Below are 17,630 nucleotides of genomic sequence, written 5' to 3' on the forward strand. Positions count from 1 at the left end.
TTTTTTAGGTTTTAATTTGGGGAAATGCAGATTCATTTGCAGGCAAGCAGAGGTGTTATTTGCAGGATGTCTTTGGTAAACATGTACTGTAAAGTATAATATGGGCTAAGTGGAAAACTACAGATCACAGCGCAGCCTAGTTTCTCTCCCCTCCCACGCACACGTCATTGTCATATTAGCCATGAGATTACTCAGTCAAACCAAGAGCCATGCATGGTATTGAACTTCTTCAATTTCAAAACACTTTCAAATATCAGGTACAAGTATTTCATCTTGAAGCAAACTTAGACACAGCATTTGTTTCAAGATGATATTTATAGCTTCTTCCAGTCAGCATGAAGCACCAGTGGAAAAAGCTCACATCAACCTGTAAAAGTTCTCACTGGTTATACCCTTAAACTTGTATTAAGCAAATCCTGTTAGGAACAACAGGATCACACCTCAGCTTCATTTTCAAGGACTGACAGTTTCTCAGAGTGTAAAATTTCTAACAGGAGTATGGCAACTCAACAAAAACAACCTAATCCTAGGAAAAAAAAAAAGCCTGCCTACAGGACAAGAAAGATGCAATTAAATAACGACCTATGGACTAGCTGCAGATCAAATTCAAGTCACACAGAAGAAATATTTGGTTTTCCCCTGGTTCAGCACTTGATCACTGGAAATTAGTGCTCTGCTTTTCACACAGCAGTGATTTAACATGTCCTTCCAACTGATCGGTCCAAGAAAACGCACTCTGAAATCTTGCACGCGTTCTGTACCTTGTTGGGCACAAACCAGCAGTCATTTGTAGAACTTGAATAAAACATGAAAAATAATAGTTAGAGGGTTATGACTGGATCAAGTTTTTATCTTGGATACAGAGTTCAGAAGCAGTCTGTTGGCTAAGCCATGTCTGAATTCAGCAATGATTTCATTCATATATTCAACACTACTGTCATGACTAACTCTATTAATGTCACTTGATCAAAGTAATGCATGTAATCCTGCTAACACCGCCCGTGTTTAGTGAGCATTTCTCAGTTGCAATGTTGACTTAACCAGGTTAAGACGACTTAATATCTCCCTTTGGTTCCCCCAACTGAGTGTATACAACTGTTTACTGTCTCCCGGTGAACCAGGCTGAGATTTATGTTAAATATTTTCTTTTAGTGGGTTATTTTTTAAACACAGACAGGTCCCTCAATTTAATTCAATACACAGCACTGGGAAACTGAAGGAGTGAGGGAACAGAAGTGAGCAGGTGGAACAAAAGGAGCAAAGGCAGCTTCAAAGACTTCTCTCAGTATTTTTTTTTTTTTTTTGTCTTTTTCAGGCAAAACCAGTCCATACAGTAGGCTGGGTTTTGTTGGGTTTGGATTTTTTTGCTTGCAATTTTTAACACATAATATGAGAAGATCTCAGCTTTTCCTGACAAACACGTTCCACACTAGTGGAATAGCTGTCAAGCAATGCCCATTAAAAACAAGGAAAATGCTTTGCATGGGAAACTCTGCGGTCCACTGCTTGAGCGAGTGGCCCAACGGAAACACTATGATAACCAAGTTAGTGGCAAAGAGGGTTTTCCATACCTCTTCCTCTGCAACCCAATGTGTGCACAACAAGAGGAAGAAAAAAGCACACAGATGTAATGTTCTTCCCATTCACTGTGTACATGTGGGGAAATGTACACGGAGTCACAAAACATACAGGTTTTCTAGAGCTAAGACCTCAAAAGACCTCAACAAGTGAGTTTCTCTAAACTTCTCCAGGCACAAGACAAGGGAATAAGAAAAATATTTGAGCTAGTTTAGATTTGCAATGAGAATTTAATGTTACAAACAAAAGTGAGTAGAGTTAAGGGAAATACACAAATTTTAACTGAAGTCAGAAGTCATTAAGCATTCAGGTTAGTTTTTAGTTTGAACAATAGTCCATGAAGTACCAGCATAGACTGTCCATGTGGTGAGTACCTTCTTCCTCATATTACCAACCACAAAAAGTACACTTTACCTTCTTCAAGAAAATTTCAGTCTTTTATGGGTGCTAAATTGCATTCTGCCCACACTAGCACAGAAGCTTTATGAAATACACTTAGTGCAAAAAAAAAAGTAATCAACATCTAAGAAATTGAACCCAAAAGACTTGTTTCTAAAGTTCACATATTCTAAGGCACAGGAAAAAAAAGTCCCGATACAGCACCTTGAAATTTCGTGCTACTTTGAGAAAAGACAACACAGAGACTGCTTTTGGGGATGCCTACTTGACAGTCCGGTTTTTATTTCATACCTCCTTTGTCCCACTTCATGTGACACATTAAGTCTTCCCATGTATCTTAGCAGCACTGAAGAGCACTACCAGAAGGATTATAGTCCTCCCGCTCTCTCTGGCCCCTCAAGCTGAAAGGCTCCCATAGGTTTCAATAATGATTTGCAACTCTATTTACATTCTTACCTTGGAACATTCAAAGGTAATCAGCATTCACCTTGTCTAGGTTGGCTTCCCGTGGCCACAGGCAGAACTAGGATCAGCATGGACTTGCAGGTCATTCTATCATACATTCAGAGTTTAAGAGCAGAGGGCCATCCCAGAAAGTTTGCAGCTCAGAGGATTTGGTGGTCCTTAATGACACGCTGGACAAGAGAAATGCTGACCTGACAGTACAGCTCTGGCACAAAATACCAGGCACTGCCATCAACTTCTAGGACTGATCAATCAAAAGATTAAGTTTGGAGATAAAGAGAACTAGTCTATCTTAAATTTCTAAGTTGGATTTCCCCCCTCCCAGGTTCCTATTTCAAGACATACATAATTTGCATCAGACCACTGGGAACTGCTCCAGAGCATTCCTACAAAAACTGATTCTCCACATTTGCTGACTCTAGCCCAAATCTGTGGTGAGAGGGGCAGGAGCAAGCAATCTTAGGAAAGAGGTTTTTTTATGGTCCCTATTTTCAAACCTTTAGTCTGAGTAGATCTGGACCATAGCAACAAAAACATTCTCTGATACATCACTGGTTTTTCTAGTGATAATTGAGGATTAGTTTCATCTGTAGAAGGGGAACCAAGCTCAAGGGGACCAGCAGGTGGGCACGCAGAGTTCCCAAAGTTACATGCTAGAGCACGAGTTACTGAACCAGTTGAATTAAAATTGTAAACAGCTGCAAACAAACTTTTGCAGATGGTACTCATGTATGCTTCACACCCATAATTTGCAAGTTAAGTAATGCCAATATTTATGTACTCTAAGTACATAATTATGTTGCTACGGAACATAATATTCCCCCTGTAACTCAGGCTCAGGATAGAGAGATTTAATTCACTTAAAAGCAGAATTCTGGTTGAGACTTTACATACCTATCATAATGTATATGCTACTGCAACTTTTATGCCCATCATTATGTGTATGAGCAGTGAGTGATTTCAGTGAGCCTCCTTACGTTAAAAGCAGTTTTTTAGAAACACTGTTATTCACTAAGTCAATAATGTCTGTAGTCTTTTATTACACATATGCTCAAAGTTTCAAGAACTGGACTTTAACGTTAGAGTACAATGGCCAGGTTTCAAAAGCACAAACATGGGCAAGAGTCCTACTGACTATGAACTGGAAAAAATACTTCAGCTTTCTGGATCTACTGAAGTTTAACAATACCACCTGTTGCTTCCTGCATAACAGAACTGTTTGGTCTTCAGCTCAGTGTGACGCAAAGTGCCATCCCTCTAACACCACCATCCAGCAGAAAATACTATATCTGCTAGTTTCTACAAGGAAAAAAAAATGGTGATGACACAGTGAAGAAGTTCCAGAGATTTGGGGGTTTTTTAGATCATTTAGTTATGGTCAGGTTAATACTTCTAGTTCATTTCCTTCATTCCCAGAACAAAAATTCCTTTAAGATGCGACTGAGATTAAGAGTCTATACCTATAGTTTAGGTAGATAATTATAGCATCTTTAATTACCATCAGAACATGCTTTACAAGCTTTTTTAATAACTCCAAGTAACAGCTGTATGATTAGAGAACATTAAGTTTAAAATCTGAATTGCAATTACAGCAATTTCTACTTCTAGGTCCATTATATCACTACAGGGTCAAAAAGGCTGTTTAATTCTCACCTTTCCCGCTTGAGTTAAGTTTATTCCCAACTGAGAATTTTCCAGAGTTGAAACAATTTTCTCTTATATAGTATGATATTGCTGTAAGTTTTTTTCCACATAGTTTCATGATATATGCATTCAAAATTAGTTAAAACAGCTTTCATACAAACCCTCAAGTATTTAAAGTATAAAACTTAAACAAGAAACACATAAAATGCAATTATAGACTAGTATTTGAAGCATATAAATATTTGAACATTAAAAAAATATCCCATATTTACCAGAACACTCACAGCTGTTTTATGCTGCTAAAAAGTTAGGCAAAAAAGGTATAGTTAAACTTATGTTCCCTGTACTTCTGTTTCTCAGTCTATTGTAATGTTCAGTGACAGGAAGCTGATATTTTAAAAAAATGAGTATTTAATCAGCAGAAGCTGCGGAACTGTCATCTTCAAGAAATACTATTTCAGTTCTGAAAAGACCCTCTTCACTTATCGATAGCCTGACTTCAAACTCTAGAGGCAAGAGTTAGCAGCTAAGAGCTCCCCGTTCTGTCCAAAGCCACGCAGCAACAAGCAGCAATACTTCTTTCCAAAGGGCAACACAACTGACAAGTACGTATCGGTCACATGTCCTCCCAAATGAAAATACTCCCTGGGTTTTTTGAGAAATAAAGCAAATTTATCCTCCTTCCTCCACCCACAAATCCACATTTCTAAATGGAAAATTATTATATATCAATACAGTTGAGGAGGTAATAAATCTTCTGGTTCTGGAAGACCAAAAAAAACCCGTTTAAAAATTACTTCAAGTGAAACTATCACATAACACAAGTAATTAGCTACCTTTATGGGAAGTTTTAGCATGTGATTTAGTTATCAGAACTCTCTGGGAAAAACAAGGAAAACAATAAATAAATTCTTCCACCTGCTGGATTGCTGAACACATTCTGAACCTATACAAAAGAGTTTCTAACACGCAACTGCCAGGTCTTGCAGAACTTGGGGGATTCAGAGGGAAAGAAGGAATACAAGTGCATTTCCCTCTCTCTCTCACTACACCAGTTGTGGATTGCAGTGCCGGTCAGACAGCTACTCTCTTCACCAGGCAACGGGAACGCGTTATGCAAAAAGCATGTGAAAAGGCCTTAAGCATTAGAGACAGGTATCCTGGACAATCAAGTCATAAAAACTTCATTTAGTGGCGATGACATGGATCCCACTATTGCAAACTTCCACCTAATAGCTAAACATGATTTTTGCTGTATGCACATTTTTAAAAGCCTCAAAATACTGAGTAACCTATAATAACAGGTAAGACAAACCACACCTAGCATCAACACAATGAATAAGCTCCGTTCACAGCATGAAAGGGCAAATTCAAACTGAATACTGCATAGTTTGGGTATATGGGGGTGGGATTGGGGGTTACTTTTCCAACTAAAGGAAAATCTCACTTTTCCACATGCTATAAAGGCACTTGTCCCTATAAAGACTATATCAATGCCAAATTTAAAGCATTCAGAAACATTCAATGCTATAATACAATAGATATTTCTTGGGAGAGCGAAGAAATAAAAAAAAACCACACAGCATTTAATGATGCTTTCTTTAACAATCACCTGGAAAGGAATGTATCCAGGTTATGCATTACCACTGTGCAACCCCAGACTTGCACCTGAAAAGCGAAATTCCCAGTAATCGATAAAAAATTTTTGCACTTGAAGGTTTTACTTTTCCAGATATAATCTTAAAAGCCAACAAATTATCTCAAATGCAGATATAAACTGGGGCAAAAGCCCTGTTACATACAGAGGAAGAAACAGCCATACTGGAAAATTAATTAAAGTAAGAATTTTATCTTGGCCCTAGTATTACTACTCACCCGCTTTGGCCCACTAAAAATCTTCCTGGTGTTCTCCTTAGATTTATCACCTTGTTTATTTGTGGATTTCTTATTGCCTTCAGGCACACCAGATGCATCCTCTGAAAACTCCAGAAGATCTGTAAAAGGTAAATATAGACATGAAACAACCACATTAAAAGCTGTTGAACTGCTAGAGCATTTCTTGCATCTAATATTTCCACATGTATAGCTTCTGAAATCAGGTTTAAAGCCAAACACACTTCTGGATGGAGCTCAGGTTTACTGACTAGACTGTTCATTACATAGAAGATACGTTACAAGGTACACAAACACAATTATTCTAGCACCTCCCGCCCATTGTGTAAGCTTCAAGTTATTATGTCCCATTTTATACTCCTGTGAGTCCCAGGTTACCTCTTATATGTGCTTACGCTACTACTCTGAGCAACAGTAGATGGGGTTCTTCAAAAGCGTGAGATTAAGAGATATGGAAGAAGAATACTTGCCACTACAATTACAGAACTGGGAAATTGATCCTAGTTCACTTCTCATGAAGGCAACCTGTTTATACTTGCTTATTCTGCTATAAACAGTATTTAAAAATACGGCCATCAGCTCAGAAAGAAGTCAGCTAGAAGGAACCACTGAAATGCCTTTTCAACGTATTCAATACTTGCCTTACCAGTAGTTCTAGTACTCAGTTTTGGACTGTAAATATGAAATTCACTGATCTAATTAAATGCTTGTCCTTTTTTTCCCTTTAATCTTGAGTTGTATTTGAAGCATCATGCCTTGGAGACCAGCTTATGTTCTTTCACTTGGCACAAACCAGAAGTTACCATAAATTTCAAGACAGGGATAAAGACAGACACAGAGAAGCAATGTTCCGTCTGATAAACAGTTTAGAAGACTGATCTATTCCAGAGAAGCTGCCGCTATTTGAAAACTGCGCTGCATAAATACAAGCAGGTTGGATCGGTTATGCCAATCCCAAGTGCGCTCACATCCTGTGAACAGGACTGGTCACGCGCCTAGGTAAGGAGGCAAAAGCAAACCAGGCAAGCAAGTTTCTAATGGCACTTGCAAGGACACAAAACTTGCCTAGTCTGGGGGACTTAAGTACTCATAAAATAAGACTCAGAAGTTTCTTAAATTGCAGTAAATGACAACGGGCTTGGCAGCACCAGGGCAGGCAGGATGCCCGCTGCAATGCACCTACTGGAACCAGCCCTCACATCCCAGCCCACCTGTTTTCAATTTAGATGTACCATGTCAGCACATGAGCTTAAGCACACAACACGAACAATCCCTCTGAAAATAGGAGACTTCAAAAGACACTTTGATAAAATTAGTCTAACAGAGGCAAAATATTACAGACCAATCCTCAATAACCTAAATAAAGCAAAACTACTTCCAAATCCATATAAAAGCTGACTCTGCCCTTTGCTGGAACTTACCAGTTAAAGGAGTCAACTCAAATTGCTTTGATACACATCCTTACAAATCCTGAAATACTTTTGTAGAAGCCAGACCCAAAGAAAGTCAAACCAACAGAACTGGACCCTCCTATGGTAGATCAAAAGCTAAGAAATACATCGCTTGACTACAGAAATTCCAAACATGCAAGTCACTCTGGAAACACAAGATGTGTTTTCACCTACCAAATCAGCACAGTAATTTGGGCCTTGTGCTAAAACTTGGAGCTGGTATCGTGGTTAATAATGATTAGTAGTACTCTATAACAACTAAGCCACAATTTTCAAATCATCTAAGGTTCTTCGTTTGAATTCTACACTGATGTGATCCTGAACTATGCCATTTGAACTTTGAATTTTTAAATTCAAAGGAACTTCTTGATTAAAATATTTCAACTCCTACTTACAATAGGATAATATTGCCCTTTTTTTTTTTTTTTGCTGTTGCTAGCATATCAAACACTTATGATTAGTTTCATCAGATTATCTGAAATGCTTTTATTTGAGCAATGCTCTAAGGCCTTCTAGGCCTACAAGCACCCTGCATACATATCTCACCAAATTTTCAAATTTAAACTAAATAGGGTGTGGGAGAAAAGTCTTCTGTTAACATTAACTGAGCCAGGCAAAAACACAAGTAGTTTGGTAAGCAGTGACACTAATGAAACTTATTCTCCACTGGCTCTCTCTTGTGAGGATGTTTTCTTCCCCCTCACAGAAGAGATGAGTATATTGACCCTTTTCTCACTACGGGAGCGTGTAAGGCCTTTTCTCCTCTATCTATTTTCAAGGTATCTATAATCTTTGAGATGATTTACCTGCCTCAGCTAAAATTGGAAAGATGTTCAAAGACCAACTAGAAGGCAACACCACTGTAAGTTTCCTGGGGAAAAACAACCCAGTTTTGTTTTAGTGCCCAAGGGCAATTCTGCAGAAGATTTTGAAATCCAAACAGGACTCTGCCTTTGAGAACTTTGATGTGCTCTTAACTGGCTAAAAATATTTACCCAATTAAGGTGATTCCTTTTTTAAGATGCAAAGGAAAAAAAATTAGGACAAGTTTGCTCACCAGAAGTGAGCTGAGTGACAGATACTGATATACAAAAGCTATTTTATTATCCAAAAAGATTACAGGAATCTCATCTTGATCACTGAAAGGAACATGAACGCATGACAAAGGTTAAGTTGTAGATCAGAACTGATTTACAAAGCAAAAGGCTAGGTTGCAATACTTACACTACAGTAACAGGATAACTGCTACTATAATTTAAATCAAGAATACTGTAGCTTATCACTACTATACTGCTTATGTTGTGAAGGAGGAGGTGAACCAAATAAAAATAAGCATGTCAGAGTGGACAGATCTTATACCTTCCTTTAGTGGAAGGTTTCGGGCTGCTCTATTCTGTTTATGTCCATCTAAATACAGATAAGCAAGTATTCACTTCTTTTTAAATGCCTGTCACTTTCTGTAATAATTTTACTGTCATTGGCCAAAATGAAATGTAGTAAACCAAGAATTAACTTAGTCCTAGGCATCCCTAGCATTTCCCTAGGTGGGCAATTAAAGTATTCTGAGACTACAAGTTCAGAAGTTCAATATATTAGAAATCCTAGTGACCACCCAAACCACTGACAACCATGGCAGGATATTTAGAAAAAGACAGAAACAAACTGACAGCACAGTTATTTCCAGACTTATAACACCATCCGAAAAATACAGGTTTGCTCTTCAAAACTGAAGCCTAAAGTTATTTTTGGTTAATCCTTACTCTTCTTGGCCATTAGTTCAGATTTCTCTTAGATAAATTACTTGGCTGCATTAATCAATGAGGAGTTGTAAATCATTTCGCTCCAGTATTAAAAGCTCATCTTAAGTAGAGTCATCGCATATTCTGGCTAGTGAAATAATACAGGTGTTTCAGATACAGTAAAGTTTCATCACTACTTTTAGCCCCTGGCATTCTGGCAGACTACAGCTGGGAGTCTCAATAGTGAAAGAGGCTTTCGCTTCAGCAGGCTGCTACATCAGCTAATATGAGAGAATTTTAGATTGCAATGGCAAAAAAAAGGGCAACTTTAACTAGAACTCCAAGCTTCACCAAAAATCTCAGGCTTACAAAGTTATGAGGTACTTTCTTTGAAAGGAAAAGTGTGTGAACAGCATCTAGAAATTTAAAAGCCAGAGCATCTCATGGCTTGGGTTTCTTTGGGTTTTTATTTGTTTGGCTTTTGCTTGGGTTTTTTTGGTGTTTTTTAACCTTTTCAGCAGGCAAGCCTACCGTACAAATGAACAACAGAAAAGACACTTCAGCAAAAGAGTCTACCATTGAACTACTTTGCATTTTTTCCTGCACTATTATCCATCTAGTCTTTAGGCTTTCTTAAATTTCATTTCCAGAAACATTTAAATATGTATTATTAAACTTACTTTCCCTCAACTGTGAGCTTGGGACTCTAGACTTTCCAACTAGACTGGAAAGAATAGTCCATTTCCAGTTCAATGGGAAAATCTTTGCTTGATGTTTTATACTAAGATTCTAAAATCTGTTTCATAACAATAGGCCTGGATTATCAGTAAGTATCCAGATCGGTATTATGGCAAAAATTTTGTAAGATCGTAACACAAAGCATCAAATCTCTTGAGAAAATGACTATGCCATATAACATTCTTTACACACAGAATGTCAAAATCAGCCTTAGGAATTTCCGGGGCTGGAATTAAGAGAGGCAATCTGGCACCTCACCTGTCAACCTGGAACGGGAACACTGGAATTTTTATCTGTGGATTTATTCATTAGCACAAAAAAGAACAGCACAGACAGAACTCTGGTAGCATTAGCACCTCTCAGTACTGTTTGTAACTTCAGGAAAAAGTTGTGTTGGGCAAGATGCTCTGAAAGATTTTTGTGACACCAGGATTCAAAATTGACATTCTCCACGGATACAGAAGTCACTTTTTTCCAGTATGGAAAGATGATACCTCACAACCATGTCACATATTTTACTGCAACTTCAGGCTTAGATCCAGAAGTCCTTGGCAAATTCTCAGACTCAGCATCACTGTATTTAAGGACCCCAATATGGTTGTTCAGGGCAATTATGATGCTCAGAATTTTCAAAGGTCTGAGAGAAGGCAACGTAAAATATATCAGAGAGTCCTACAAATTTTAGGGCAACATCAGACTCCCTATTTTTATAATCTGTACTACAGGGTTGAATCAGGGAATGTGCTGAAACTTCATGAACTAACTTCACATCACCCTTTCAATTTTTCAGAAGAAAAAATGCAAGTCAAATCTCACCTAGCTACAGTAGCACAAAACAGGTACCAAATGAGCAAAGATGCAAAATAATGGGGAAGCATCTCTCAGCAGAGGCACTGAGAGGTAGCTCTTACCTGAGAAGTGGAGAAGTGTATTAAGAAACTAAGAAAACACAAACTTATATCTACCTTTGTCATGGGAATCTCTCAGGAAAACATTTCAGAGACATAATCTATGGTACCTCAGAGTATAATGGCCTCCTTGGTGAATGTAGTGCTGAATGCAAACTGTAGATATTTTAAGACTCTAGAGCATGGCAGCTGAAAGGATTATTTGATGGGTCAGCATCTCAGCTGCATTAACCGTATAAGCGATTTTTTCTTCCTTGGAATAAATGGCTGAACAAAGACTCATCAGAAAAAGGGACTCAGATGGAATATTTCATAAGGGCCCTTTAAGTTAAACCCATTTTCCAAAGAGACTGGAATGCAAGTGTCTCATCATAATTACTTTTTATGAAAACAAATCAAGGGGTTTTTTGTTTGGAAACACAATTTTCTCATATATCATCAGTATCAATTTGGCCCTTTTAGAATTTACCAAAAAACCTAGCAGTTACATTTACCTTTGATTAAAAGACTTACAGACAATTCTGGTTTTAGAGACCGCTATAATTAGAACAGAGAAATGAACAATTTTTCCTATGAAATTTTATTTCTGGATTATCTCAGCAGAAGCTATTTGTAGGAAAAGCCAGCTTCTCCAACATTTGCAAGACTAGACTAGAGTCCTTCCCTTTCCCCATCACAATGAAATACATCTTGCCAAAGCCTTGAAAGCGTAACAGCTTCAATGAATGGATAAAAACGTCTCACGCTTCATGCTCCAAAATAGAGGACCAAAAAGTTCCCTAGAACGGCAGCAGTGTTTTCAAACATTTATTCCAACACACATGGTTCTTTGGCATTAGACTTTAAAAAAAAAGGCTAAAAGAAACTTTTCAACAAGGTTATTCCTTTCCTTCTTCACCACACCTCAACCTTGATCAGAGTCGTTACATAGGACCTAACCAGCCACCAAGCAAGCCTAATTTTTCAAAAGCATTCAAACGCCAGAACTTGCTCAGCAAATTCTGCGTGAACACTCGTGTGTGTGTGTGTACACATATGTATACACACACGTACCACCTATGCACAAGATGGAGATATCTGAAAACTGGAAGCACAAGCAGACATACATCAATATGCAGAGGCACGCCCAAAGCCAGTCATCTGACTGGCACTCCATGGGTCCCCACAGCCTCTCCCTCGAGCCGTGCATTCTTGGATAAGATGGAACTTGAGAAAAGTCCTCACTGTTTACAAACATGTTCAAAAGCACAAACAGGAAAAAGGTATTTCACGTCTTTAAGAGCTACTTAGATTTCTGCACTCGGCTCTGTAATTCTGGGTTGATGCAGAGCTTCTGTGCTAAGATACCTGCCTTCCAGGCATAGGTACTCTATGCTCAACACACCAAAAAGGTAAGATTCTTCTTGTTCAAACAGAAGAAACTCTACCTCTGGCAAGAGATCAAGGGGTATAAAGCATACTTCAAGACAGCTATCAAACACCAGACAGGATCACAGCAGAAATAAGCAAATTTAAAACTTTTAGATCTCCAAATCAGTAGTACTGTTCAACAAACTCCTAGGTATACTGCAAAACCAAACCCAAAATATAAACGCCTACTAAATTCAAATGCTAAGCATGTATTCCAGAAGAGTTCTACTTACCTGTATTAGTATTGAGCTGGCTATCCTGGGAACAGTTTTCATTGCCGTCAGAGGTTGACTGTAGCGAAGAAGATGGTGTGGTTCTACTTCGTTTTTTGTTAGCTTTCCTTTCCGCTACCTGCCACTCTTCATCTTCATCCTCGCTTTCACTCAAGTCATCAAACCCAAAATACTTGATTTTGTAATTGGAACTGCCAGAACTTCTAGAGGCGCCTTCATCTCCCCCTCCCTCATCTTGATCATCAAACCCAAAAAACTCTAATTTGACATCCTTTTTGGATTTAGTATTGCTTGGTCGAAACCTGGTTGTAGTTTTTGTAGTAGCAATGTCTGCTTTTTTCCTTAAGCGTCCAGCTTCTCCCAAGTCAGTAGGGGCTGCCGTGGTAAATTCATCAATTCGTTCCATGGTATCCTGTATAGTAACATTACAAACTGACAAGCAAGACGGATGTAGAACAGTGTAGTCTCTAGTCCGTCCAACCGTCCCTCTAAAACTGGTCCCGCTACTTAAAGAAACTTTTCTTGCTGGGTTCAGACCATCATTATTTGACTCACTGTTTGCTTTGGATAAAGACTGACTAGTGCCATCCATTAGCTTATCAAAATTTGCTGCCCCCTGCGGTTTTGCTTTGTTGGACCGACAATAGGTCCTACAGTTGCTTGGCCTGGGAATAGTTTGCACAAGTTCTTCACTAATGGCTTCCTTTGGATTTTCAGTATCTTCTTTATCACACTCCTCATCCTTGCTCTTCATCTCTGAGAGATGCTCATTGTCAAAATCTAATACATACTCTCCAGTTCTGGTGTCTTCAGTTTCATCCTCCCATTCATACAAGTGAGTTCTTAATGGCCCCTTTGTTTGAGATGTTTCTGATGGAGAGTCTGCTGTTTTTCCAACGTGGGAGTCCCAAGAATCAGGCAAGTCCTTGGCTTCAGTGTTGTATCCAGAAGCGTCTGTAGTTTCAGCATTGGCTTTGTTACCATCTTCCGCATTCTCATAGATGAAATGACTGTTCTTCTCATTATCTTCATTCAAATTCTGTATTTTATCTACAAAAAAAAAAGATAAATCTATTACTAAAAAGCATTATTAAAACAAAAATAACTGTTGCGAGCAACTGAAAAGTCACAGTATAACAGCAAATATTCAGTATTCAATGACAAAAAACATTAGAGGTCCTTATCTTCCTGGTTTATACTTATTAAGCCTTCCAGTTTAAAATTTTTGCTATAATAAAATATTCTCACCATTTAGCAAAAACATACACTAACTTGAAATAAGCGTCACTTTGAAAACATGTGCATCATGAAAAAAAACCAACAGTAAGCCCTAAATACAACCACTTCTTTATCTATACAACCTACACAAAAAGGAAAAAAGTCTGCGGCGAAATCTCCAGTGAAGTCTATCACCATGTTTCACACACAAGTGACTTACAATGAATAGTTAGAAATAAAGAGCAATTATAATGTATTTTCTGATTTTATAAGCAAAAATATCTTTCCCATACATATGTTAAGCATTGTATTCTATTCTTACATAAACATACCCCCCAAAAATCCTTGTTTATATCAAGCTATTCTGACTACACTAGTGTTTCAAATGAAAGCTTTGCAATATTGATTTTAGTGTCTGATTTGCTTCAGATGCCCTACTTGAAGTACTTCTTGCTTTTGTGTAGAACTTAAACAGGTAATATCGTTGGAAACAAAACATGTATGAACCAATGAACTGAATAAGTTTGTATATATTAATTCTTAATACTGCAAGATGCATTTAGTAGCCTGCTGTAGTGAGGAAAGAAGTAGGTTACAGCTGCTCCTTCAGCTACTTCTGGTCTAAGAACTAGATAGTAGTGAGGCATCATCACAGTAGAAATGAAAATCAGCATGGGCCACAGACCCTACTGCTGAAATTAAATAAATCTGCTGGAAATTATCCTGCAATTCGCTGCCTATGGCAGTAACTGTACAGCTACTAAAACCAGCAGAAGTAATGCACTAATGTATCTGTGCTACAAATGCTACAGTCCCTGTTACAAACTCTACCCTTAGTTTTGATCAAGGTACACGGGACAGAACAACACACAACTCCAGCAGCTGTTATTTATTTTGCTGCTTCAAATTAAAATATTTGGACTTCCAGAAGAAATAGAGCAAATGCAATTCTTGTTAAAATTTTAAATTAAATCACTTCTGAAAGGCAGATTTTTACAATGAACTTCTACAGATCTGAAAAACAGCTGCTGCCGAAGGTTAGCCTTGCACTTCTCCAACCCACAGCCACACCTGCATCTTACGCTGTCAAAGAGATCAAACTCCACTGGAATAAATCACTTTTTGTAAGATTTGTTTCCAGCTGACCAGCATCCACACAATAGTAACGCCAGGAAAGACAGTACTAAGTCTTCCACCCGTTGTCCTCTAAACTGGTAGGGAAACCATTCCCTTTGGTTTCCCTGAGAAGAGAGAAAAACTCAGTGGATTTGGTACCAGAGCTTCATGAAGATTGCATCTGCATCTGCCATGCTCTGCTGTTGCACCTCACACACACACACACACAAAGATAACCAGAAATACAAGTGTGTTATTTCCTGGAAACAAGACGGGCAGAAATTTCTTTGAAATTTCTGAGACAGTATAACCAGACAGAGAAACCAAGGTGTCTACCGTTACTATCAACACTCACTGTTCTGGCTGTCTGGGCCAGAAGAAGCAAGATAAGAAGTCTGACTGGAATGCAGAAGACCCTGACACATAGAAGAGTAGCACATGATGAGATAAACTGGAAAAAACAAAAGCAACCAGGACAGGGACAAGTACGGGGGGGGGGGGAACGCTAGAGGAGAACATTCTTAGAAGAGACAGGCGCAGAATGCTACAGTACTAAAAGAGGCTCCACTTGCAGAATGCAACCGCCAAGGTTCAAATTTGTTAGGCAGCAAATACTTCCTAAACTCATCACTACAATGAAGGCTTTAGCATCCTTTAGCACTAGTCCTCACTGCACTGAACTTCATCAGCTACCACTTACCCAGATGGCACAGAAGTTTCATAGCACTCACCAAAAGGATTCAGCCTTCCTGATGGGAAGGAGAGCATCAGTACTGTTCCAAAGACTTTCGTTCATTGGTTTTCAAAGGAAAAGGGCATAATCTAACTGCCATCCTTCCACACATGGTTTGTAAAAGAACTTTAAGGTGCAAGCAGAAAATTGCAGTAGAAAGAAATAACTACCAAGTCAGGTTTTATAGGAAAACAGTTTAATCCAAGCTGAAATTCCTCAGGGAGACAGGACAAGTAATATCTCACAAACTGCCTCTAAGTTTTCCAGGAGTCCAGCTGCGGTCTGTCACAGAAGTTTACATACTCAGCTAGAAATAAAAAAGGCTCTTCACAGAATCTATGAAATGCAAAACTAAGTTCCCCAAAGAACATCAGCCCTAGCCATCTCAGCAATGAAATCTTGTTCAATCTTTTTCGGTATCAGTACATTACACAAGAAACCTTGTTATTCCCATTTCACTCTCATGCTTGTGATAATGGGAGAGGCCCAACCAAAATTAATCTTTCTCTTATCAAAAAGTGAGTTTGACAGTGTACAACATGTTCCCTTTCCCCCCATATGTTTAATATTATTGTGTAACTGAAGACTACTATAATACTTGGGCATGAAAAACAGCAAATTAAACCCGAAAAATTTTCAGACCTTCTCACTAAAATACACTACTTTGCAGCCTCACCACTACTCTTCCATATCTGAGTCCATATTTATGTGAATCAATCAAGTCCAAACAATATTTAAAATAAGTACATTTAAAATATGCCTGTCTTGGCTTACTGAACTATACTTGACTGAATTGTTAGGAAGACGTTTCAGTATGCCTATCTGGAAATAGAATGGTTTTCCCATCCTAGGGAAATCTGGGATTGTAAAGAGCCTCATTTAATACCAGGACTAAATCAAACCTCATCTTCCCAGGGAAGGAATAGAATACACGTGTGTGTGCACGGTAAAACCTGAGAGTCAAGAATCTGTTTTGAGATTAAAAAAGCTCAAATTTAATTTTACATTGTGAGTGCAGACTGTAACTGAGATGATAATGATGCAAACTAAGACAAGCAGAAAAGATGATTAACACATCAAGCCTGGAAAAACAGACTGAAGAGGCCAAAGATACATAAAAATATTTATAATGCATACACACCAGTAGCACTGACAGAGATTTAATGGAAAAAATTGCCAAGGAATCTGTCACCAAAGAAACATTAATCAACTGTTCTGAAGAAGGGTTTTGGGTTTTTTTGTGGGATTTTGTCTGTCTGGTTGTTGTGTTGTTTTGTTGGGGTTTTTTTGGAGGGGGTGAGAGGGCGGTTCCTGTTGTTTGCTGTGCTTTTGGTTTTTGTTCAGTTGTCAGCTACTAGCACATCACAAAAATCATGACTACCCTATAACACATACTTCCCCACATGTTCTCTTAAATCTCCAGATTTTTAGTATGCAAAAGCATGGCTATTCAGGGAGTGCATATTTAAGCCTTTCCCTTAAGTTCACTTCATCTCAAACTACTCCCTGAATTCTTCTGTTCATTCATCAGTTCTGAAGCAGTGATTAGCAACTGAAACCACGTTACTTTCTCAGTCCCTTGCCAGGACTCTCTCAGCAACCAAGAGCTAAAGCCATCATCTACCAGGTCTTTGTAAGAAGGATGATCCTTATGACACTTATGTCTACTGCAGTGCTGCTTTTAGTCAGAAAAGGTTTTTGACACGTTAGATATTTCACCAAGGAATAATAAATCCAGATAACTAGAATTCACTCTTAATGAAAATATTAATTTTGATGATATAGTTACACACACTGAAAAGCTGCTCTACAAATTATTCTAGAATATTTTAGAATGCGCTAAAATTAGCCTAATATTTGTAGGACACTGAGCAAGCAACACAACCCCATCTAGTTGTCTGTGACCTATTAAGGGAACAAAACTTTCTACTCCCTTATTGCAGCAGCGTCACTTGGACAAACCAAAGCATTGGTTGAGAGATGCACCACAACAAGAACAATCCTTCACATCTACTATCTCCATTTCAATTTTTCTGTACTTGCTGCACTGAGGCTGTTACATTTTTCCTTCCCGGAGTGGCTCCAATTGTCATCTCCAATTTCAC

General features: G+C 38.4%; 1 protein-coding gene across 6 annotated transcripts in view; it reads right to left on the bottom strand.

Moving 5' to 3' along the window:
* Positions 1 to 17,630, bottom strand: part of WAPL (WAPL cohesin release factor) — a 77,429-nt gene that overhangs the window by 39,581 nt on the left and 20,218 nt on the right. For all 6 annotated transcript variants that reach the window (XM_075109740.1, XM_075109738.1, XM_075109741.1 and 3 more), the window contains 2 exons: positions 12,459 to 13,508; positions 5,962 to 6,080 (listed from right to left, as the gene is read on the bottom strand). In XM_075109740.1, the coding sequence (XP_074965841.1) occupies positions 5,962 to 6,080; positions 12,459 to 13,508 (1,169 nt within the window). The remainder of the gene's footprint in view (positions 1 to 5,961; positions 6,081 to 12,458; positions 13,509 to 17,630) is intronic.

Source organism: Phalacrocorax aristotelis, chromosome 14, assembly GCF_949628215.1.
Source record: "Phalacrocorax aristotelis chromosome 14, bGulAri2.1, whole genome shotgun sequence".
In the NCBI taxonomy this organism is placed as follows: Eukaryota; Metazoa; Chordata; class Aves; order Suliformes; family Phalacrocoracidae; genus Phalacrocorax; species Phalacrocorax aristotelis.